The sequence below is a fragment of the Carlito syrichta genome, unplaced genomic scaffold (assembly GCF_000164805.1).
Source record: "Carlito syrichta isolate Samal-C Ts95f unplaced genomic scaffold, Tarsius_syrichta-2.0.1 Scaffold303022, whole genome shotgun sequence".
Lineage (NCBI taxonomy): Eukaryota > Metazoa > Chordata > Mammalia > Primates > Tarsiidae > Carlito > Carlito syrichta.
In genome coordinates this window covers 436,176-460,146 of record NW_007247118.1, presented here as the reverse complement: position 1 = coordinate 460,146, position 23,971 = coordinate 436,176, and the positions used below count along the sequence as shown (strand labels likewise).

The 23,971-nt window shown below is 37.4% G+C and overlaps 1 protein-coding gene across 4 annotated transcripts in view; it reads right to left on the bottom strand.

Moving 5' to 3' along the window:
* The window catches only part of IMPA1 (inositol monophosphatase 1), a 24,267-nt gene continuing 296 nt past the window's right edge, over window positions 1-23,971 (bottom strand). The window contains exons 1-9 of one of the 4 annotated variants that reach the window (XM_021712033.1): window positions 23,856-23,904; window positions 19,340-19,405; window positions 18,506-18,639; window positions 17,684-17,788; window positions 14,886-14,931; window positions 12,455-12,563; window positions 10,260-10,368; window positions 2,405-2,556; window positions 1-1,565 (exon numbers count right to left, since the gene is read on the bottom strand). In XM_021712033.1, coding sequence (XP_021567708.1) covers window positions 1,450-1,565; window positions 2,405-2,556; window positions 10,260-10,368; window positions 12,455-12,563; window positions 14,886-14,931; window positions 17,684-17,788; window positions 18,506-18,639; window positions 19,340-19,405; window positions 23,856-23,861 — 843 coding nt within the window. In that variant the 5' untranslated portion in view covers window positions 23,862-23,904 and the 3' untranslated portion in view covers window positions 1-1,449. Of the gene's footprint in view, window positions 1,566-2,404; window positions 2,557-10,259; window positions 10,369-12,454; window positions 12,564-14,885; window positions 14,932-17,683; window positions 17,789-18,505; window positions 18,640-19,339; window positions 19,421-23,855; window positions 23,905-23,971 lie in introns of those variants that run through there. The other 3 variants (XM_021712034.1, XM_008057474.1, XM_021712035.1) reach the window with 3 other exon arrangements.

Sequence of the window (23,971 nt, the reverse complement as noted above, 5' to 3'; positions counted from 1 at the left end):
TAGTTTAAACTATAAACTTTAATAATGTAAATATCAATTACACTTTTTATTTAAAATTTTATTCAGGATCGTTTTCTTAATTAAAATAATTTAATTGCAAAAACAACCGTTCTTAGAATACAGTATCAGATGTTTTAAGTGCATGTGTTCAGCCATACAAATACAGTAATTATAGTATCCAAATTCTATAAGTTAATTTAATATATTAGATGCACACAACAATAAAATAACTCCCTACCTTGAAAACATTATAGAAGCACTCTTCATTTTATCAAATACAAGGCTCATACAAACCTATAATAAAACTCAGTAGTCTGTTCATGTGCTAAGGGACAAGACTAAAATAATAAATTAATCCTTTAAAAATGCCTATGAACCAGTAAAATTTTCTTTTTAAGTTGGATAGGCCAAAGACTGTGCAGGAGTATTTAAAGGCTGAATAGAATCCAGCAGCAATGAAAATAAATACCGAGTTTGGGAAAAAACTAAACAGTTCAATATTAACAACACAGTACATGAGCCAGCACACCACATCAGTCTAAACATCCTCAAAATGTGAATACTGAATTCAGTAAAAATGTTAGACTGTTTCTAATTATGTCAGATACCTGAGTAGAGTGCTTTCTGGTAAGATTATTCTCTATTACACAGGGACTTAAAGGAAATCCAAACTTATACTGTAACAAAGTGCTTTGGAAAATACATTCATTGCAGAAATGACTACAATAAGCAACACTACACTATCTGGTAGTATGGTAATGTGAAATGGTATGGTAATGTGAAATATAAAAAAGATACCTAGAAAACGTTTACTTCGAATCCTGAAGCAAAAATACAGAATGGTGAGCTCATTACTTTATCAGTTGTAACTAGGATTTGCTGCCTTCAAAATATTCATTCTTACAATTTTTGTTCTTGAATTGCCTACTATTTGACAAGTAATGTGTCAGGTGCTATGTAGGCATTGAAGAATAAAAAAATTAAGGTTCTCCGAAAAGAAAGAAACCTTAGTCTAGGAAGTACTAGGTATATCCTTACAAATTTAATTAAATATGGCTTTTGAAACTAAAAAGAAATTTTTTTCCTAAACAGGTAATAACCTAGGTGACACTCTATGTATTTACATAGTAAGTCATAATGTCCAAGGAATACAGATACTTAGAAATTCAAGATTGCTAATTGACTCTTTCAGTTGATATCTCATGAACAGTGTACTTCCTGTGTAATTTTCCTAAGTACATTCTTACACGCAAATTTTTAAAGATAATTAAGCAAACATTATATCTATTCTTGCAAACTGAGTCTTAGTAAACTATGGAACGAGTTCCAATTTTTTATCTGGGCAAAGACAATTTAAACCAAGCATATCATACACCTGAAACAGATATCCATTAGTAAGTCAGCGAATTCAGGTCAAAGCAACTGTGATTGAATATGAGGCTGTTGTAATTAATCTTCATCGTCTCGTTGCAAAGGTAGTACCTGGATTTCTTTGGCTATTCTTTCTGCTAATGCTCTACTACTTGCAGCAATTACTCTTCGTGACATCAAATCAAATGGTCCACCTAAAAGCAAATCAAGTATGGAAAATAATCATATCTAGTACAAAAATAATTCATATAAAACTATTACAGAAATATATACTATGGTTAATTATAACATTTTAATACTTTGTTTTCTTTAAAATAATCTATTCTGTCACATAATTACAATGGTTAAGCTTTGGTAGTACACAACTAAGTTTTTAAGCATATTTTTTTAGTAAACACCAGTTGCCGGGCTAAAGGGAGGTTTTAAAGTCATACCATCCTGAAAAATGTCGTCTTTTCTCTTTCTTTTGCTTCTTTTGTGCACTCTTATTACCTCTTTATTGTTTGAGAATCTCTGGACAGAAAATTTATCTGCAATGCTTTTTTATACCACTGTCCTTCCCACTTCCTATTTCTTTGTTCCCTTTCTCCCAGATCACTGGTGAATTCTGTGAACCCAGGTTCACCCTTCACATTACAAATTTCACCATAAGATCAAAGCAAATACTTAAACTCCCTCAGTCCAAGGCAGAGAATGATGGTGGAGGAAGCCCATCATCAACTATCACCACAGTCACCACGAAAGAGCTCTGGGTACAAGCCACAGCTCAGTGACTGTCAGACTTTCTCTACAGCCCCTCAGGAGATTGTTATCACATTTGAAAAGGTGAAGTCATTTATCATCATCAGTTCCACATGACCACTAGCTCTTGTCCTTGCTTCTATCTCCTACTGTTTATTTTTATTTTATACAAAATTACAGTTTGTTTCTGCTTTAAAAGTTTAACACACATAAAACTTTTTTCAAAACTCTATATATGGAGAAAGTTTCAACAGATGTGGAGAGAAAAATGCCCACTGTCCCAAAATTTTACCTGTGACATCCATTAGCACTCCACCAGCTTCAGTAACAATAATACCAGCTCCTGCAACATCCCAACAGTGAATTCCCATTTCATAGTACGCATCTGCTCCTCCAGTTGCCACAAGGCACATATTAACAGCTGCTGTTCCAACACCCCGGATCCTAACAGATAACATTTAGAAATAAGATCGGAAAAATAATCCTTTCAAATAAGGTACTCCTAAACTTCAGTTTAGTGTTGGTTGAGATAACTTAAACCCATCTAGAGGGTAAATGTCAAAAAAAGGTGGTATGTAACTTTAATTAAAAATACAGGCGGAGTGCAAATCACAACACATAAGGGAAGCCAAGGCAAGAATTGCTTGAGCCCAGCAACATAGCAAGACTTTGCGTCTACAAAAAAATCAAAAAATTAGTTGGGCGTGGTGGCATGTGCCTATTGTCCCAGCTACTTGGGAGGCTGAGATGGAAGGATTGCCTGAGTCCAGGAGTTAGAGGCTGTGGTGAGCTGTGATCACGCCACTGCACTCCAGCCTGGGCAATAAGAGTGACATCCTGACTAAAAAAACAAAAGCAAAAAAAAAATCTAAAAACTTACACAAAAAGTAATTATGATGTACTATATAAATAAAAAAAACCTAACCCTCACACCACACAAAACAATCACATAAGATAAACATTAAAACAATAAATTTTCAGGAAAAAACATGGAGTAAAATGCTACACTATAATGAAATGCAAGTATATTCATATTTGTCTAAACACAGGCACTATGGCTTATATTTTATATACATACATACATATACACCCTGCAATGCAAATTGTCTCTAGAAGGCAAAAATTATGGTATTGATCAGTGCCAACTGGGTGTGCATCATGCAGGAGTGCCTAAAGCATTAACAGTAGGCCTGGGCTCAACATAGACCTATGCATGCCATGGAAGACTATTTCAGGTTGGCCTTCTCATAGCACTGCTGACTTGAAATTACACCAAGTTTTGATGAATATGGATACTATTTGCAGCAATTATAGAGCTAGAACTGACTCAGAGAATCACCAATAAATGCTAAAATTAGAGGATGAAAGTTAAACGTTTACATAATGTCAAAGTATCTCTTCACAAGATGCATAGTAAGTACAGTGATAATAACAGCATCTCTACAATGTTCTACCGTTACCAAGTGATCAAAATTAATATCAACCATAATGGGACAAACAGATACGATGCACTGATAAGGACAGAACATTATTTCATTCCTGTCAAAAATGCATAATCCAAACATAATCATGAAGAAACCAGACAAACCCAAATCAAGAGACATACTACAAAATAGTTGGCCTACACCATTGAAAAATGTCAAGGTCATAAAAGACAAAGAAAGACTAAGCAACTGCTCTTGATTAAAGAAAACTGATGAGAAATAAAAACTAAATGGAATGCACAATCCCAGAATGGATCTTGGATTAAAATTTTTAAATCTCTATATTGGTTATGTATCAATGTTAACATCCTTACTGTGATTGTGTTAGATTATTTTTTTATTAAAGAAATACACAATGGAATGTATATTTAAAAGAAAAAGATCATGTCTGCAAGTTACTTTCAAGTGGTTTTTACTCACTGCTTTTTTAACTGTTTAAACCTCTGGAAATAAGGCAGTAAGTTTGGTTAAACAAGATCCTTTAATGTTTTTTTAAAAAAATAGTAAGAGATTAATGACTAATGCAATATTTGTTTTATTACTAAAATATAAAAATAAAAAAATATTGCTCCTAAGTACTTATTATGCCAAAGCACTCTCTTTAAAAAGAATTGGAATAACATAGCATCTTTGATTTGAAATGTTTGCCTCTCTGTGCTTTTGCTGCACATCAAATTTAATAAAGAACTAGCAAGTGCAATAAATTGCCAAGGATGTTTGTTTCCTAAATAAAAAAAAGTCAAGTTAACTTTAGTGGTTTTTTAGTTTACTAAGAAAGGTGTGTTTTCCCCCTTTTTTCACGGAATATGTGATAGTTCATCTCACATTATAGAAAGCAAATGCTAAGAACTTTCATGAGTAATCCTTTGGTATTCTACTTAGAGATTCAAGCCTAGGGTAGCAGAACAACGATACCTACTAGTGATGCTTCTGCTACTTCTAATGAACATCATGGGCTCTCAGACAAGAGGTCTTGTATTCAGCAAAAGCATATTATTTTATAGACAAATATTACCAAAAGATGACTAAAAAGATTACTTAATTACCAAGTAATTAAGGCTATGGTCTCGATTCTGCACCCTGTGTTCTGAATCCTATCTTAGTCTGATCCTCCTACATAGCTAATATAGTATAGAGTAAAAAGGACTATTTTAGTGTCACAAAGATTTGAATTTGTTTCCATGCTCAGTTGCTTAAAAACTGTAATCATGGCTCAGTGGCCCACACCTATATTCCCAACACTTTGGAAACTGGGATGTGATGATTACTTGAGCCCAGGAGTCCCAGATCAGCCTAGGCAACATAGCAAGACCTCGTCTCTACAGAAAAAAAAAAAAAAATCAAAAATTTAGCCAGGCATGGTGGCATGCACCTGTAGTCTCAGCTGCTCAGGAGGCTAAAATGGAAGGATCTCCTGAGCCCAGGAGGTCAAGGCAGCAATGAGCCATGATTGTGTCACTGCACTCCAGCCTGGGCAACAGAGTGAGACTTCAACTCAAAAACAAAAAACAAAACCTCATAATCTTGACAAAGTTTCTTCTGTGAGTTTTACCTTTCTTTTCATCAAATGAGGATATCAGTTTATCTTTGATCACTACCATAATGAGGACAAATATGTGTAAAGCACCTAGCAGAGTGTCTAGTATATAAAAGCTCCTTTTAAAAGCAGATATATTTATGATTAAACTAATCTCTAAAACACAATTCCGGAAAATGCCAACTAATGGACATAAGTGCATATCTAAATGGATTCCCAAAAAATTAAACAAAGGAAATCAATCCACAAAAATTTACTCTGCCTCATAATTGTTGTTTCCTAGTTAGGAACTTATTACTCTGTTTCTATCTGTTTAAGCTATTCATTCTGATTATGACTTTGGTTTCATTTTGTTTTATCTATGCAATTCTGAACTGACACTGAAAAACTGATGTGTCGCCTAAACAGAAAGGATCCCCAAAGAAATCAGTTAAGTCAGCATGTCCCTTGGGAAATATTTTCCTGATTATCCTTTTGAAAAATTCCTGAAGTAAAAATTAACTTTTACTTCAGTCAATGGCAAAATTAAAGGTTAAAGTTGTAAACCATTTTCAGTTCTTTTATGACTAACATAACCATTTTACTGCCCAGGGTAAAAGTCCTTGCTTCAAGGCAGTCCACTGTAGCAACAGGTTTATTGCTCTTCTCTCCAGGATACCTTTCTGAGAGGTTCTATAGCTACTTGATAGTGACTCCCTCTTTTACTTTACTCATTACTATATAGACCACAAATTTATAGCCCATAATTAGTTTATACAATTGTCAAACTATACTTTGAATGTCCTGACTTCTAAAAGAAAAGTCTAATATCAGAGAAAGAGAAATGATCTGGAAGTTGGGTTTCTAGTCATGTCTGTATCTAGCTGTGTGATCTCAGGCAGCTGTGTCACCTCTCTGAACCACAGTCAACTCATCTGGATTATCAGATGACTTTTGATTACTTCTAAGAGTCTTATAACTCAGTGGTGATATTTTCAGAAGGAGAAGAAAGTAGGAACAGTAGGCAGTGAAATAAAATAATTTATGTTATTAATTCAAAATCAACAGATTTTGTTGAATAATAAACTGTTATTACTTTTTCATACAAACAAGTATAAATGTCAGAGCAACGCTATTTAATATAGTGTTAACTATATTAAACTTAAGAATCTGAAATCTCTAGCTTTTCTTGAAAATTTAAGTATAAAAGTAAAATAAGTATTTGCTTTTAATTTCTTCACTTATAAAAATATCATTATAGAAGAACTCTGAGGTTTAGAGAATGATAGCGGCATGTTGATATTGAAATTCCCAGATACTCTCCTGATAAAAATAAAATTAAGTCAACAAGGAGGACAAATCAAACCCACAGGACCCAATCCTTCAGCATTTCTAGGAAGCAGAAAACACAAACTTTCAAGCTACCTGTAAGTAGAAGGAAAAACAAACAAACAAACAAACAAATGAATTCTAACAGAGCACTGCAAGCCTGTGGAAACTGAGAGTGGGGAAGAGAAGACAGAGAAGACTGTGAAGAACAGAGGATCCACAGGGAACACAGACAAAACCACCCTCAGAAAGAACAATGAGACAATAAATACAAAAACACTGAACACAGATCAGCACTTAGTATTCACAGTCCTGGCTACAGGGAAGGGGCTGGAAAATATGAATAACCTAACCAGGCAGTCTCAGGAATACTGTTATTCCAGAGGAGAATCATATCAGATAAAAGAGGTGGTACCTCTTAGAGATAAGTGAAGGAAAAGTTGTAACAAAGAGTGAAAAAGTAAGGATTCTGCATAAATGAATGAGAAATAAAACAAGTCAACTCTGTCTATAACCACCACTTAACAGATACTCATAAAAGATTGTACAGAGGGCAGAACTGACAAAATAAGGAGCTCTGGGGCAATCCCCTCAGGTCCTTACCCACTGTGGGAACTTTTCTGCCTCCTCAATAAATTGTGCTTTCAATTAAAAAAAAGAAAAAAAAAAAGGAGCTCTGACACCAGGAACCCTATTGATCAGAATTTCAATAGAAATAAAAAATAGTAGATGATATTCACACAAAATGACTGTAACACATTTGACATTACTAATAAAAATGTTTTTTCATTCTTTGCTGTAAATCTCCCCCTAAAACCAACAATAAAATAGAATAAAATGAAACATAAATCTGAGTTAAATATCCTCAAACAAATACTTGTAAATATAGGGAGAAAATACTAAGTCAGAAATACAGAAACTAAGAGCAGAAATAGACCTAAAAATAAATAATAATAATAATAAGTAGGGGGGAAACCCAAAAACTGTATCAGCAATTGAAAATAATTTATAAGGTGCCCCAAAAAGAACAGATTAAAAAGGAAATATAAGAAAGGGAGAAGAGAAAAAGCAACAAAAGAAAGAAGTAAAAAGGGATAGAGAGAAAGTAGCCGATACGGAAGATACAAAGGATGTGGAACATTCCTACTGGTGACTCCTAAGATGAAAATGATAAAAGTACACTAATACTTGAAACTGTACCTCAAACAAACTCTCCAGAAATAGACATAAATCTACATATTGAAATAGAAAACTGACACCGAATGAGCAATTCTAACATAGATCCTTTAAAAACCATTAGCCAAAGGAAAAAAATAAGTAAAAGGGCCTCTAGGCAAAACATGAAATAATGTAAAAACCAAAAAATCTGATTGGTATCAAAAACAATATACAAAGCAAAGCAATGGTGATATTGCATTTTCATGAAATGTATACTTTCTTTCATTAAGGATATGATATTCCTTTAAAAACCCTTGCCTAAAATTCTTGGGGAGGTGGATTTGAGAAATAGCTTCCATTTTCCTGTTTGATGGCCTTGCATTTATTAAACTTTATTACAGTGATTGCTGTCAGTATATCTTCTTTCTGTGCAGAGGACATAACCCAGACAGGTTATGAGACTCCTTTCTTTTTGCCTATTTCTCTTTTTTGGAATGGGGATATCTGTCTTATACCTGTGCCACTATTGTATCTCTAAAGTAGATAACTTGTTTTGATTTCCAGGCTCACAAATGAGGCTCTGGTCTTTAAATTTCTGAGTAGATGGCATACTGGAACCATGAGAATGCAATGAGTATATCTGTAAAAAGATATGAATTCTGGGACCAGGAGTGGAATGTTATGGTCTGAATGTTTGTCCCCTCTAAAACTCATTCTAAAATTCATTTTTTGTTTGTTCTGAATCAAAGTCTTACTCTGTAGCCCTGGCTGGAGTGCAGTGGCATGATCATGACTACCACAGCCTTGACATGCTGGGCTCAGGCAATCCTTCTGTCTCAGTCTCCTGAGTAGCTGGGACTACAGGCGTGCATCCCCCTGCCCAGCTAATTTTTAAAAATTTATTGCAGAGACGAGGTCTCACCATGTTGTCCAGGTCTCGAACTCCTGGGCTCAGGCAATCCTTTCAGTGTGGCCTCCCAAAGTGCTGGGGTTACAGGCATGAGCCACCATGCCTGACTCATTCTGAAATTTAATCCCCAATGTGGCAGTTTTAAGAGCTGGGGCCTTTAAGAAGTGGCTGGGTCATAAGGGCTCTGCCCACATGAATGAATTAGTCCACAGATTAATAGACTAATGGGTTATCATGGGAACAGAACTGGTGGCTTTATAAGAACAGGAAGAGACCTGAGCTAGCACACTCAACCCCCCTACCACGTGATGTGATGCCCTGTGCAACCTCAGGATTCTACAGAGAGTCATTACCATCAAGGCCCTCACCAGATGCAACCCATGACCTTAGGCTTCTCAGCCTCCATAACTGTAAAAGAATACATTCCTTTTCTTTATAGATTACCCAGTTTCAGGCATTCTGTTACAAGCAACAATCAACAAGGACAACCTCTTCTTTTGAAAATTTAAGAATTTTAAGAATATAAGAGGAAATACAAATTACAGAATTTATAAAAAATAATTATAATGAAAAGAGTAAGTATTAGAATCTCTGGATCTATGAGATACATTGAAAGCAGTGATCAGATAAAAATTAACAGCCTAAATACTTTTATCAATAAATATCAAAGTAATTGAAATTAAACATATAGTCTACCTTGCAGAATTCTAAGCAAATAATTTGAAAAATTAAGGAAAGCGAGTAATTTCTTAGGCTGTGGAAATGTTCCAGATCAAAGGAGACTAAATAGACATAACTAAAACTAACGCTTAACCCAGGCTAAATACTACATGAGAGAAGGGCAAATTCTATAAAAGACAAAACGGAATATGGATGGCAGATTAAATAAAATGCATTTTATGAAATCAACAGTACCATAGTTATGGAAGAGAATGTCCCTATTTTCAAGGAATCATGATGTATGTAATTTACTCTAAAATGGTGCCCAAAAAAATGTGTGCACACACACACACATACACAGACACACAAAGAAAAAGAGCAAGAGAAAATACGAGAGAACAATTAAGTGATAAAGCAAACAGAATATCAAAAACAGGTGAATTGGAGAAAAGGGTATACAGTTGTTCTTTGTACTATTTGATTTCTACAACTTTTTAAGTTTGAAATTATTTTAAAATAAAAAGTTTGCTAATTTACAGTACAAAATTAGAATTATGGTACTGATCTCATTTCTGTTAAAAAAAATTTCATTTCTAGAGAAAAATTTATTCCTTTAAAATGTTAAATGGTTGAGTATAGTGGTTCACTCCTGTAATCCCAGTGTTTTGGGAGATCAAGATCAAGTGTTCAAGACCAGCATGGACAACGTAGGAGACTGTTTATTAAGGAGGCTTAGGTGAGTGGATTGCCTGAGCCCGGTTCGAGACCCGCCTAGGCAACTTGGTGAGACCTCATCTCTACAATTAAAAAAAAAAAAAACAAAAAAACTAGCCGGGCATGGTAGCGCGTGCTTGTAGTTCCAGCTACTTGGAAAGCTGAGGTGGAAGGATCGCCGGAGCCCAGCAGGTCGAGGTTGTGGTGGCCGGAAGCGGCCACTACACTCCAGTCTGGGCAACAGAGTGAGACTCCAACTCAAAAAATAAAAATAAAAATAAAAATAAAAATAAATAAATAAATAAAAAATTTAAAAAACATTTTTAAAAAATGTTAAACAATCTATAACTTCAGGTGGAAAATAAAAAGAACTTACCCATGAATAGGAATGCAAAAAAGTCTTTCCATATTAGAAAGCACAATTCTTACGGTCTCTGGTGTTCTGGAAGAGCCCAACTCGGTCACCAAGAGTGATTTGGTAATATCTAAAAAGAAAGTGTTTTTAATAATCATTAAATTTTAATCGTTAGAATTCTAGAAAAAAAATGACACTTATAATTCAGAAAAAAGGGACATTTTTATCCCCTCCTAGTTTATCAAATGTTTCTTTCTATACATTTAAATATTAAAATTCTGATAAATTTATTATCCCTAAATGATCCTTTTTAAAAGTATCAAAGAGTTCAGCTTCTTAGACCATTCCCCAAAAAATACAGAACATAGCCAATTTGCCTGCATGCACGATAACTTTAGTGGGAAATGAGCAAATATCTTAAATATGAAAAAAGTAAAAGAAATTAAATTCATAGATTTGAAATAAAACAAAAGTTGAAGCCACCATGTATGGTGGCTCTTCTCTGACTTTTATCTTCTAAGCTGAGATGGCCCAGTGCTTTTCATTCCCCTCTGAGACATCATGACTGAAACTTAAGACACACTCGACACTCCCAACACTTCATCTCCTACCACTAGCTGAGGTGTTCATTAGCTGTGTTTGTTCTGACCATTTTATAGTTATTGTACTACTTCTAACGGTTACATAACTTAATTGAATATGTAAAGGGAAGAATGATTACACAAAGGGAAAGACTGTTTCTAGGAAAGCTATCAGGTTACTTCAGTTCCAAGAGGCACATTTTTTCACAGGTTAACATCTGGAAAATTAGCCGGGCTCGGTGGCTCAGCCTGTAATCCCGCGCCTTTGGTAGGCTGAGGTGAGTGGATTGTCTGAGCCCGCGGGTTCGAGACTCGCCTGGGTAGCAAGACCTCATCTCTACAATAAATCAAAAAATCAGGTGGGCGTAGTAGCGCATGCCTGTAATTCTGGCTATTTGGAAGGCTGAGGAGGAAGGATCGCCAGAACCCAGCAGGTCGAGGCTACGGTAGCCGGGAGAGGCCACTGCACTCCAGTATGGGCGACAGAGTGAGACTCCAACTCAAAAAAAAAAAAATCTGGAAAATTAGGATGTATCATCCAATCTTTGGCATCCTAGAGTTCAATAAAAAGGAAATGAACCAAAAATCTTCTCTCAAATGAAGTGGCTGATTGAAGGGAAAAGTTATGAAAGTTCACAAAGATTCTGAAGTCAGTGTACTGCAAGTATCTTGCTGCACTTAGGATCTCAAATTGCAAACTGTAGAAAATGTTGAATGTAGTTTTATGGAAGAAAGATAACTCAAAACTTCAATCAGCTTTGAGAAAAAAAAGAAGTAACTTATGCCAGCTCCTTTAAATTATCAAGTCGAGAGAAGCATTTAAAATATTAATACAATGTCCATCATATCTCACTCCCCCTTGAGCTAAATAATTACCTATTAAAGCCACTTGCTATGTAGGCTGTAGACTAACTGACCCTAAGTAGCTATAAAGTGCTATCACTCTATAGTTCAACAGTGTATATCCAATATTATTTCTGTGAATCAACAAGAATTTCAGACGAACAACTTTTGTAACATCCCCCTCTCTTGATTCGTCTTCTTACTCTGAAAAACTTGAGTTTGTCCTCTGTTCTTTGGAGCACTCACCAAGGCAACCTAGAAGTGTGTCCCAGGCTGTAGTCCTCAACCTCAGCCCAAATAAACTCTCTAAATTAGTTTTGCCTAAGCTTCTTCCTTGTAGAACAACAGCAGACAAACACGAAGACTTAAAATGCCTACCCTCCTGCTCAGAAAAAAGAAAGTTTTAGTGAATCCCAGCCTCAATGGACTTTTCTCCAACAATTTACTTTCTAGTAATTGGTCCCAATAACATCAGCTCACAGGAATTCTACAAATTTGAGATGCAGTGACTAAAACATAAACCATGCACTCCATGAGGGGAGAAAGCCAGTCTGAATCATCTTCCCCTCTCCATCTCCTAATACAGTGCTGAGCCTGAACTGTTTGTTAAATTACACTTCTTTCCCTACTTGAACTCCACATTGAAGACTGAAGTAGAAATAAAAGAAGACAGAAAATAAACACAATTTGCAAATCAGTGAACACTAAGACAACTCTGCAGATGAGCATTAAAAAACAATAAAACATGAGCACATAAAATCAATTGCACCAAACATTGGAGAATAAACCTACCTTCTTGATGTGAAACTTGTAGTTTTTGGCCATTACAAAAGGCACCTTTTCCTTTCCTGGCAGTGTACATCTTATCTTCCACACAACTGTATACAACTCCAAATTCGATCTGCAGAAGGAAAACAAGTATCTTTCACCAAACCTTAAGTTTCTTTTATCATCAGTCAATACTTCTTTCTAAGTAAGTAACAAGAAAATCTGGCATATTACTACTAATAATGGATAAAAACGGCTAAACTATGGGATACTTACCATGCCAACTTCCAGCCTAACCAGAGAAAGAGGTCATTGGATCTGAGATCCTTAACTCTTCTCCCATCCACATCCAGACTTAGGTAAGGGCACCCACCATATCGCCCTTTCTCTTGCTTCAGACAAAGATAGATCTTTCTTATTTTTTTAAGGTGAGCACTTCCTTCTGCTAGGATTTCTACCCTTTAATGTATACTCTGAAAACCGGCTCCATATACTGATCCCTCTTCTCTTAGATGTTTCTTCTCACTCCTTCTCCCCAAGTTTCTCCCTCCCTGGCAAAACCTTCTGAATATTCTCTCCTTTCCTTTTCACTGCCAGAGAAATCTACACTTTGTATCTCATATTCTCCTTTTAATACATTAAACTGCCCACAAAGAACTTCAGTGAACTCTTCCTGACCAAATGCCTTCAACTGGAGACTGTTGGATATCATCAATACTTCAATACCTAATTGAAGCACATGGTTCCCCCATGTTTCCAGCATTACTCTCTTTGTTTTACCTCGTTCACGAATCCATCCCAGTGTCATGATTTTAGAACTTTTTTCTCTGCTTCACCATGAAGTCGTGTTCCTTAGGCCTTTTTCCCTTCTTCCATTGCTTCCATGTCCCTTTTAGCTCTACATATTCCTACAGGTTGGTCCTTTCCAGTCTACAAATTTAAATATTACCTTTAAATTTGGCTCCCATCAATCCTATCATCACAGATAAGAACCTATGCTTTGGAACCTAGTCTTGCAGAAACCTGGATCAAAAAAGTCAAAATAACTCATTGCCACATCATCTCTCATTCCTTTCCCACAAATTTCAGCCTTCAAATTTTATCTTAAAAGCGCTTTCCAATGTTGGCATTGCTTTGGCTATGCTCACTGCCGCATCTTAGTTAAGAGTGACTCACTCCCTAGTATAATCTCTACATTGCTGAATTTATCTATTGCTTTCCACTTAAAAAATTCTACTGGTTTCCTACTACCTAGAATCAAAAACTAAATGTTTTCGCATGGACAGGTCACAGTGCCTCACAGCAAGGCCACAACTAACTCATCTCTCCAACCTCTGCCCTGTCTACTTATAGTGTTTCCCCTCCATGAACATCTCACCATTCCTCCTACACACCATGCTCTTCACCTTCTCCAAACTGTGCTTTCTGATTACATTGCTTTCCTCTTCTTTTTTATCTGGCAAATCTCTAATTTCCTAAGGGCCTACTCAGATGACCAACTTCTAAGACGTCTTCTGTTATGAGATTTCTCTAACCCACTATCAGCAGAATTGGTTACATCCTGTGTTCTCAGTTTTTTTCTTTTTCATGGTTCCACCAAGTAATATCCTCATCTGTTCACACACCTAACTGTGCTGAATTGTGGGTTCAATGGCAGGGACAGCACATAGCCCAGGACTGATCATACACTAATAAACACCCACATAGCTCCCTGTGGATGTTCTCACTGATTAATACAACCCTATGGTTAAGCTTTCATTTGTACTATTTTGTGTTTTCATTTTTGGAAATTTCTTAACTGTTTTGTGTACATGTTGATCAAACATATCAATAGTTCCTTGAAGGCAGGTATGTAAGATATAGCAAACATCTTTCACTGTTTGACCAACCAAATAAACAAACAAAAAATGCAGTAGCTACAAATTTTATTCTACTGCTTTAGACATAAGGATTCAGTTATGCATAGATTCCTAAATATAGTCTGCGGTTTACAACCATACTTTAGGCCCTGCTACTTGCTAGTGTCTGAGAGCCTCCCTTCATTGACGTGTACTTAAGCATTCACAGCTCACATCCCACCTCTTCCATGAAGCATTTTAGATTACACATCATATGGTGTCAACTTCATTTTAAAAAGCAAAGATAGAGCACATATCAACTCCTAACACACCTGACTCTATCAAATATATAATGGTGACTAAATTCTGAATTATACTTCAGTTACTTGTAATGTATTTTCTCCTTTCAACTTCTCCTTCTCAGGAATCATTAAGTTTTCTTTCCTGGGATTGTATCATGAAAATTTTAACAGTTCAAAAGCTTACATTTAAAATATTGCAGTTATGTGAATTAAATATACAAACTGGAATTTATTATAAAGACACACTTATAGAAAATACCTTTTTAGAAAATGAGAGCAATGCATTTTATCAACTACACATTGAAAATAACATACCTTTTTATTTACAGTAAAGCCAATCGAAACAGCTACAAAAGGAAATCTTTAAGAAAAAGACAAACACAATTTACCATAATATACCTTATTTTTAATAAAATTAATAACATTTATCTTTTTATAGTGCTAACAAATTTTTTCATATAAACAGTAACAACCCTCCTCCTCCAAATTGTAAGATTCAGAACAGTGTGCATAATATACAACCCACTGTGTAGATAGGAAAGAAAAGGGGTATTATATACATATAAATCCATACATCCATAGAAGATGCTTCTATATGCATGAAATATCTCTGAAAGGAGTCACAGGAGACTGATAACAATGGTCACCTCCAGGGATGGATCCTGGGAAACTGGGGAGCAGAAGTGGAAAGAGCACTTTGCACTGCATGCCAATTTCGAATAAATAAATTTTTGTTTTTGTGTAGAGATTGGGTCTCGCTATGTTGCCCAGGCTGGTCTCAATATCCTGGGTTCAAGGGACTCTCCCACCTCAGCTTACCAATTGGCTGAGATTACAGGCACAAGCCACTGCCACTGAACTGTGTGATTTTTGTCTTTTGTTGTCAAAGCTATGAATACAGTAATTATGTAAAAATATTTTTTTAAGACATAAAAATAAATCCGAAAAAAATGGTACATTGTTGTTAAAAAAGAACATTTTCCCCACAGCCTGCACCCTTGACAGACTTAGTTATTACTGCATTGTTCAAAACAAATTGCTGTTACTTGTCCCTAGTCCAAGACCAAACCTGCAGTTTGACATATGAAAAGTAAGCTGTTTGCCCATTTCTATGACTGCATGACAGTTTGAACACACACGTTACAATTTCTGACTCACAAGAGAATCAAGTTCAAGAAAACAGGCTGGGTGTGGTAACTCATGCTTATAATTCTAGCATTTTGGGTGGGGAAATCACTTGAGCCCAGGAGTTTGAGACCATCCTGGATAACATAGTGAGACCTTGTCTCTACAAAAAAAATAAAAAAATTAGTCAGATGTGGTGACACACATCAACCAGTAGTCCCAGCCACTTGGAAGGCTCAGGCAGAAGAATCACCTGAGCTCAGGCAGTCCAAGCTGCAGTGAGCCGTGATTGTGCCACTGCACTCTAGCCTGGGCGTCAGAGAGACACTGACTCAAAAAGAAAAAAAAATCAAGAAAATAGACAAAGCAGGTTCAACATAAGTACTGAAAATAAAATCTTCACAATATATCACTAGCATCTTTCCCTTTTCATACTTAAAAGATACAACATTCACCGGGCTCAGTGGCTCAGCCTGTAATCCCAGTACTTTGGGAGGCTGAGACGAGTGGACTGCCTGAGCCCATGGGTTTGAGACCAGCTCAAGCAAACTGGCGCGATCTCATCTCTACAATAAATCAACAACAACAAAAAAAATTAGCCAGGCGTGGTAGCACATGCCTGTAGTTCTGGCTACTTGGAAGGCTGAGGCAGAAGGATCACTGGAGCCCAGCAGGTAAATGCTGGGGTGGTGGGGAGTGTGCCATTGCACTCCAGCCTGGGCAACAGAGTGAGACTGCAACTCAAAAAAAAAAGATACAACATTCTAACATGTAAGTTCTAGACCTTTGCTTCTATATGTAGTACAGATATGTATAACTCCATGGCAATTTCCAGTATGACACCTATGTGGAATAACCACAAACTAGACTACTCATTTTAGCTTTCATAGACCGTTCCATCAGGTTTTCTTATAGTGATAATATACTGAGCTATACTTACTCTGTGTCAGGCACCATTCTAAGTACTTCTCTAAATGTACTACTCATTGAGTCTCTAAAATAAACAATTCTATAAGGCAGGTGCCCCTAATATGACCATCTTATAAATTTATTAAGAACTACGACTTGTCCTAGGTCACAAATCCAATAAAAAAGCACCAGAATTCAAGTCAAAGACTGTTGATTCTAACACCTCTGCACTTTCTAACTCTGCTTTCTCTCCTGGACTGAACTCATTCTACGTTAGCAACACTCCAATAGTTACCTCATTTGTTTCTTTTTTTTTTTAGATTAGAAAATGTAGTTTATTTAGAAAGTAAATTAGAGAGAGAAAGAGGTGATTCACCTCATCAAAATAGGGGAGGGGGCCAAAGCTTAAAAAAATATGGCCTGGCCATAGCTCAAAGAGCACATGGCCACACTACAGCTTAACAAGGCACTGGCCACAATGGCCTGGCAATGGCAGTGATGGTCTGGCAATGGCCTTCATTTGTTTCTTTGTTGATCTCAAAGCAGCAATACCATCTGTATCCATTTTTATATGGTTTCAATAATGAGAAAAAGAATGGTGAGTGAGGCTCGGTGGCTCAGTCTGTAATCCCGCGGTTTGGGAGGCTGAGGTGAGTGGATTGCCTGAGCCTGTGGGTTCGAGACCTGCCTGGGCAACTTGGCAAGCCCTCATCTCTACAATTAATCAAAAAAATTAGCCAGGCATGGTAGTGCATGGGAGCGGCCACTGCACTTCAGTCTGGGCAACAGAGTGAGACTCCAACTCAAAAAAAAAAAAAAAAAAAGGAATGGTGAACAAGGCAATTTATGACACAAGATAAGATCATGCCATTAATATTTCTTGATCTCCTGCATATGTGATGAGAAGTCTCCATAATACATTTTGCTCTACAATTACACTTTATATACACTTTCAGTAATAAATAAGCATAAACAAATAATGTAAGTTTCTAAAATGCATATGTCCATTAACAGAGTACTAAAAAAATCTATACAGGTACCATACAAAGAGTCATTATATTAAAAAATTAGAAACATACCTATGTACAAAGTTAGTTGTTCCATCAATAGGGTCAATGATCCATGTAGCGTTGTCAGTTAAGACACATTTTTCTCCCGCTGCCACAGACTCCTCACCAATGAAACTAAAAGCAAGAATCATATATTCTTGATCTTTATATTTCTTTCAACAAATTTCAAACCATAAGATTTCCTTTACTACACAGACTAGGATGGCAAACGGCATGACAAGGAAGACGTTCAGAATGACAGTGCTAACACTTTAGAAGGATGACAATGCTTCTGCTAAATTTCTGTGCCCGTAAAAGACCCTTGATTTCAGGATTTTCCCTCAAACTATCCAAAGCTAATACCACTCGACCATAATAAGCTTATAATATAGAGAATGAAACTGAATTTCTAAATCATGCCAATGGCAAATCTGTCACACTAGCTTCCTGGTATCCAAACATTCAGCTTACTATGGAGGATTCCAAGTGTTCCCTTGTCCCTGCACCCTGGCAGCTTGAACATGGCAAACAACCTAAGCTCAGAAACCACATGCTTCTGTCCAGGATTTGTTATTTTAAGTTAACGAGGTCAAGACATAAGAGTGGACAGAAAGAACTCAGACCATCAGAATCAGGAACAAGGCAACCAGTGCCATCCTCGATGGTGGCTCCTATGTCACCTACAGATGTGCCTCTTTCCTCTCACTAGCCTGAGCGGCCCAGCACCCTCTAAATCAATTCCTTTTCAGTTTAAGTTAACTCAGTTTCTGTGTCTAGAATCAAAGTATTTGCCTACCATATTGACTCCAAACTAGGTTTCATTTTATCATTTGAAATAAAAATAAGAAATACCTGTGGGATGGATACTTTTCCTTTATGGAAGACATAAGCATTTTTTCAACTTTTTGGTCAGTAGCAGTTACCAAATCAACTGGAGAACTTTTCAACATAACATTCTTTTCACTTTTAAGAGCTTCACGAACCACCTAAAAAAGATTTTTTGGTAAGCCAATGAAAAAGACATAAGTAATTTTAAATCAAACAAAAAGATAAAATACAGAAAGGGTTTTAAACATACTATGTCTTAAATGACAACCTTCAAATATATTCTTAAAAATTTCTTACAAAAATGTTTAATAACAAAGTCTTTTAATGGTTATAATCTTCTAGATACAAAATTATATAATCTTACATTCTTTTTTTTAATTTTATTTTTGAGTTGGGGTCTTACTCTGTAACCCAGATGTAAGTGCAGTGGCATGATCATACCTCACCACAGCCTCTAACACAGCCTCATCCTCAAGCCTTAGCCTTCTGAGAAGCTAGGACTACAGGTATAAGCCACCACTCAGCTAATTTTTTTATTTTTATTTTTATAAAGATGAGGTCTCATCGTATTGCCCAAGCTGGTTTCAAACTCCTGGGCTCAAGCAATCCTCCTGCCTCATCCTCCCAAAATGTGCTGTGATTACAGGTATCATCACTGCATCTCACCTGTTACACCCTATTTTAGATTCACAACTGTCATCACAAAAAGTTTAATGACATAAAATCAAAGTAGTCACCTTATTGAAAGTGTTTAGTAAAATGAAAAAAAAAATTAATCAAAATGCATGTTTTATTTAATAAAATAGCCACACATTGCCCACATCTATCACAAATGGCTGACACAATTTTAGTTCATACCTCTCCGGCTTGTCTTGCTAGGGTTACTGCATAATCCATGCATTCCTGCCATGGGTCAGCCATCTTCTGAAAATATTTAACACATGTCAGCACAAAGTAGTTAGAATTCTCTAAAAGTCTTAACTATAGTTTGTTCACAAAAGCATCTTAATTAGCAACCAACTTTCAGGATTCACCATTGTCCCATTTTAGAGTTCAATTTTTTTCCTAGAATTTACGCCTAGGCCAAATAAAAACATTTTTTTAAACCTAGATTACTTCACTTCAAATGATGAAATATTCCTATTAAAAAAATTATATAAAATTAAAAAAAAATTGACCAGGCTCAGTGGCTCAGCCTGTAATCCCAGCATTTTGGGAGGCTGAGGCAAGTGGATTGCCTGAGCCCACGGGTTCAAGACCAGCCAGGGCAACTTGGTGGGACCTCGTTTCTACAATAAAAAATTAACCAGGCATCATAGCGTGCCTGTAGTTCCAGTTACTTGGAAAGCTGAGGGCAGAAGGCTCGCTGGAGCCCAGCAGGTCAACACTGGGGTGGCCATGAGTGTACCACTGCATTCCAACCTGGGCAACGAAGTGAGACTCTAACTCAACAAACAAATAAATAAATATTATATAAAATTGTCTCCAAGTGTCTTTATAGCATATCACATTAAAAAATGAAACACGGTGGCTCAAGCCTGTAATCCCAGTATTTTGGGAGGCTGAGGTGAGGGAATTGCCTGAGCCCACAGGTTCGAGAACAGCCTGGGCAACTTGGCAAGACCTCATTTCTAGCATAAATCAAAAAAATTTGCCAGGTATGGTAGCATAGGGCCTGTAGTTTCAGCTACTTGAAAGGCTGAGGCGGAAGGATCGCTAAAGCCCAGCAGGTTGACGCGGGGGTGGCCGTGAGTGTGCCACCACACTCCAGCCTGAGCAAGAGAGACTCCAACTCAGAAAAAAAGAAAAAGAAATGAAACATCATTGTGGAGAATAAAGAAGAAATGACACAAGAAGTTATTTTAAAAGATAGGTAACTGTTTGGTGAAGAATAAAGTGAAGTTAAGAGAAAAAAAGATTAGGAGTATTAAAATAAGACAGTCTGGGCAACACTGTAGGACCTTGTCTCTGCAAAAAAATTTGAAATGAGCCAGGTGCGGTGGTGTGTGCCTGTAGTCCCAGTTACTCAGGAGGCTGAGATGGGAGAATTGTCTGAGTCCAGGAGGTGGAGGCTGTGGTGAGCCATGATCATGGCACTGCACTCTACCCAGGGACACAGAGCAACTTATAAATATTAAATAAACAAAAGATTTGGAAGAAAGGAGCAAAAGGTACATGTACTAACTGAATGCCAGGCAAGTAGGTACTGTATACATGAGATTTTTTTTGTTTTTGTTTTGAGTTGGAGTCTCACTCTGTCGCCCAGACTGGAGTGCAGTGGCCGCTCCCGGCCACCGCAGCCTCGACCTGCTGGCTCCAGCGATCCTTCCGCCTCAGCCTTCCGAGTAGCCGGAATTACAGGCATGCGCTACCATGCCCAGCTGATTTTTTTTTGATTTATTGTGGAGATGAGGTCTCGCCAAGTTGCCCAGATGGGTCTCAAACTAGGCAATCCACTCACCTTAGCCTCCCAAAGGCACGGGATTACAGGCTGAGCCACAGAGCCTGGCTTTTTTTGTTTTTTTTTAGTCAAAGTCTTACTCTAGCGCCTAAGCTGGAGTGCAGTGGCATGTTCACAGCCTCAACCTGCTGGGTTCAGGGGATCCTTCCACCTCAGACCTTCAAGTAGCTGGAACCACAGGCGTGCTCCACCATGGCCAGTTAATTTTTGGATTTATTGTAGAGCCGAGGTCTCGCCAACTTGCCCAGGCTGGTCTTGAACCACTGGGCTCAGCCAATCCTCTTGCCTCCACCCCCAAAGTGCTGGGATAACAAGCATGAACCATCATGCCCGGCTAAGATTTTCAAAAATAAGCTTGTAAACATAAAGAACATTTCTCACAGAGGTGAGAAATAATTTGCCCGAGATTATGAAGAGAGATGACACAATCCAAATTTGAACTCATTTCTAATCTTAAAGTGCAGGCCAGGTGCAATGGCACATGTCTATAATACTAGTACTTTGGTAGCCTGAGATGAGAGGATAACTTGAGGCCAGAAGTTACAGACCAGTCTAGCCAATATAGCAAGACCATGTAACTAAAAAGAATTTTTAAAAATTAGCTGGGCATGGTGGTGACACTTGCAGTCCTAGATTCTTGGGAGTCTAGGGTAGGAGGACTGCTTAAGCACAGTAGTTCAAGGTTCCAGTGAACTATAATCAAGCCACTGTCTCTACAAAGGTTTTAAAATATATAAAAAATAAATAAAATCCATTGATCTTTATGTAATATTCTTGGAAAAGAAAATTTCAGGATCCAAAAAAAAAAAAATTTAAAAAAGTACATGTATTTCTCTGAGTTTCAGAGAGGAGAAAAAAAAATCAACACATTTGTGTTCTGAACTCTGCAGCTTTTGACTCACTTCTGGAGTCTAAAATAACTCACCACTGGCCTGGCCACACTCTAAAGTCTACACCTAGCACAGTGAAGCTTTTTAAGCTGCCAGACTAAAAAAAGTGTGCCATCATTTATAAAGCAACCTTAATTATATCTCCTTTACAATTGAGAATAACTGACACAGAGGTACATATTCAAGATTATTCAGAAATCTCACATCATAGAAAAGAGAACAGGAGAGGAGGGAGGGCTAAGAACCCTGAGTTTCTACAAGTTGTTTTTTCCTCCTGATAAAAGCATTTATAAAGATGTTTAAAGAAGGCCATTTCCTGAGCCATATAAGTAACTCCTTAGAGCTCTTCAAGAATTGTTCCCACACTTTTTTTTTTCATTCTTACTCCCATTCCATTGTTTTAGTCTTAATGGAACTAGATATTCTCAAACTGCCTCTGCTTTCCTGGCAGAAACTGCTCAAGCCACTCACACCCCCACCTCCTAATTGCACTAATACAACTCCTACCAATTCTTCAAGGCCCATTTCAAAAGCTACCTGCTCTTTCTTTCTGGGATCCTCCAAGCAGAAGTCACTATTTGTTTAATTCTTCAATTCAGATGCTTGCTGTATACCTATTGTATGATATACAACACACTTGAGGAGAAAATTCAGGTCCCATTCACACTCTCTAGGGGAGAGTCAGGTAGTACACAAAAACTCACAGACTACATGCAAAATCATAAAAACAATCATAAAGGCTAAGGAGGAGCAATGCAATGAGAAGCTTCTAACAGGAGAGCTTTCACATGGACCTGGACATCAGATCTGGTTTCCCCAAGGAATTGTTTAAACCGAAATGGGGAGGACAAGTGCACGGGCACTAACTCACTCAACTGTGGGAAGCCTGGTACATGAGGAGTAACCAAAAGGCCTAAGTGGATGGGAAATGGGGGAATATGGATTGGGAGGTGGTAAGGATCGTGTCTTACAGAGCATTAGGGATAAGATTTTGATCGGAGAGGAATCACGTCCCGTGGCTACTCAACAGAATGGTCTGGAGAGTGGAGGGAAAGGCAGAGTGGATGTGGGTAGAAGTTTAGCAGATTTAGGTTTCAATGCAATCATTCAAAGGCTTTAGCTTAAACCCGGGAAGAAGGGTTTTGTTAGTGGAAAAGTTGCCTGCTTTGGAAGATAAAATTGAGGAGACTTATTAACAGATTGGATATGGGGTAAGAGGGGCTCAAGGATACCCCTATTTCCACTTTGGCAATGGATAACGGTGACATCTACTGAACAAGGGGCAAAAGGGAGCAACAGAAAAGAGTCAAGTTTGGGATATAGGTAAGAGGGTGGGAGATACAGAGTTTACTTAGTAGAGCATGAGAGGCCTCTGGGAAATGAAAAGATGTCAACAAAACAGCTGAATACTTGGATACTGAGCTCAGAAGAGAGGTATGGCTTGCAGATATAAATATATGTTATTGGAGTAGACAGCAGTGGAGGTCCTGAGTCTGGATTTCACTGGATAGGCACGATTGACAATCATGTAGAAATGTGATCCAACAGGAAAGGTGCACAGGGAGCGGGGAAACACAGCAAGGCCTATCTGTTCAGATTCATCTTGGTTCCAGGATGTACCATTCCTTCCTCCAGGGCATGTGGCAGGACCCCTTCTGAAATGGGAGTCTTATGACCTACCATGAGACAAGGTAGGTCCAAGAATTCCTATGGCCAGCTCCAAAACGGAAAGAAGGGGGAAGACTCCTTTTTCCTGGGAGGAAAAAGGATATATGAAAAGAGAGGAAGAGAAGGTCAGTGACAGAGAGAGATTCCATTTCCTGAGATCTTCAGCACTCCAACATTTTAACAAAAGACTGTAACCAGGGCTATGGCAGCTATGAGCCAGGAACTATGGATGAAGACCTAGACCTATAGGTATATCTATATCTGTATCTATATCTATACACACGTCAAATATAAATATATATATATGAATATCACAAGTACCATTCTTGATGGAAAGGGGCCAGAGTTTACTCACTCGCATTTGCCCAAAGCCACAAACACCTGAAACGTTGCCTGCCGTTTCTGTCCTGCCACAGCCTTCACGGCGGTGGGAGCCGTGCCACCTTCCTCTCTGTCTTCTGTCCCCAGCAG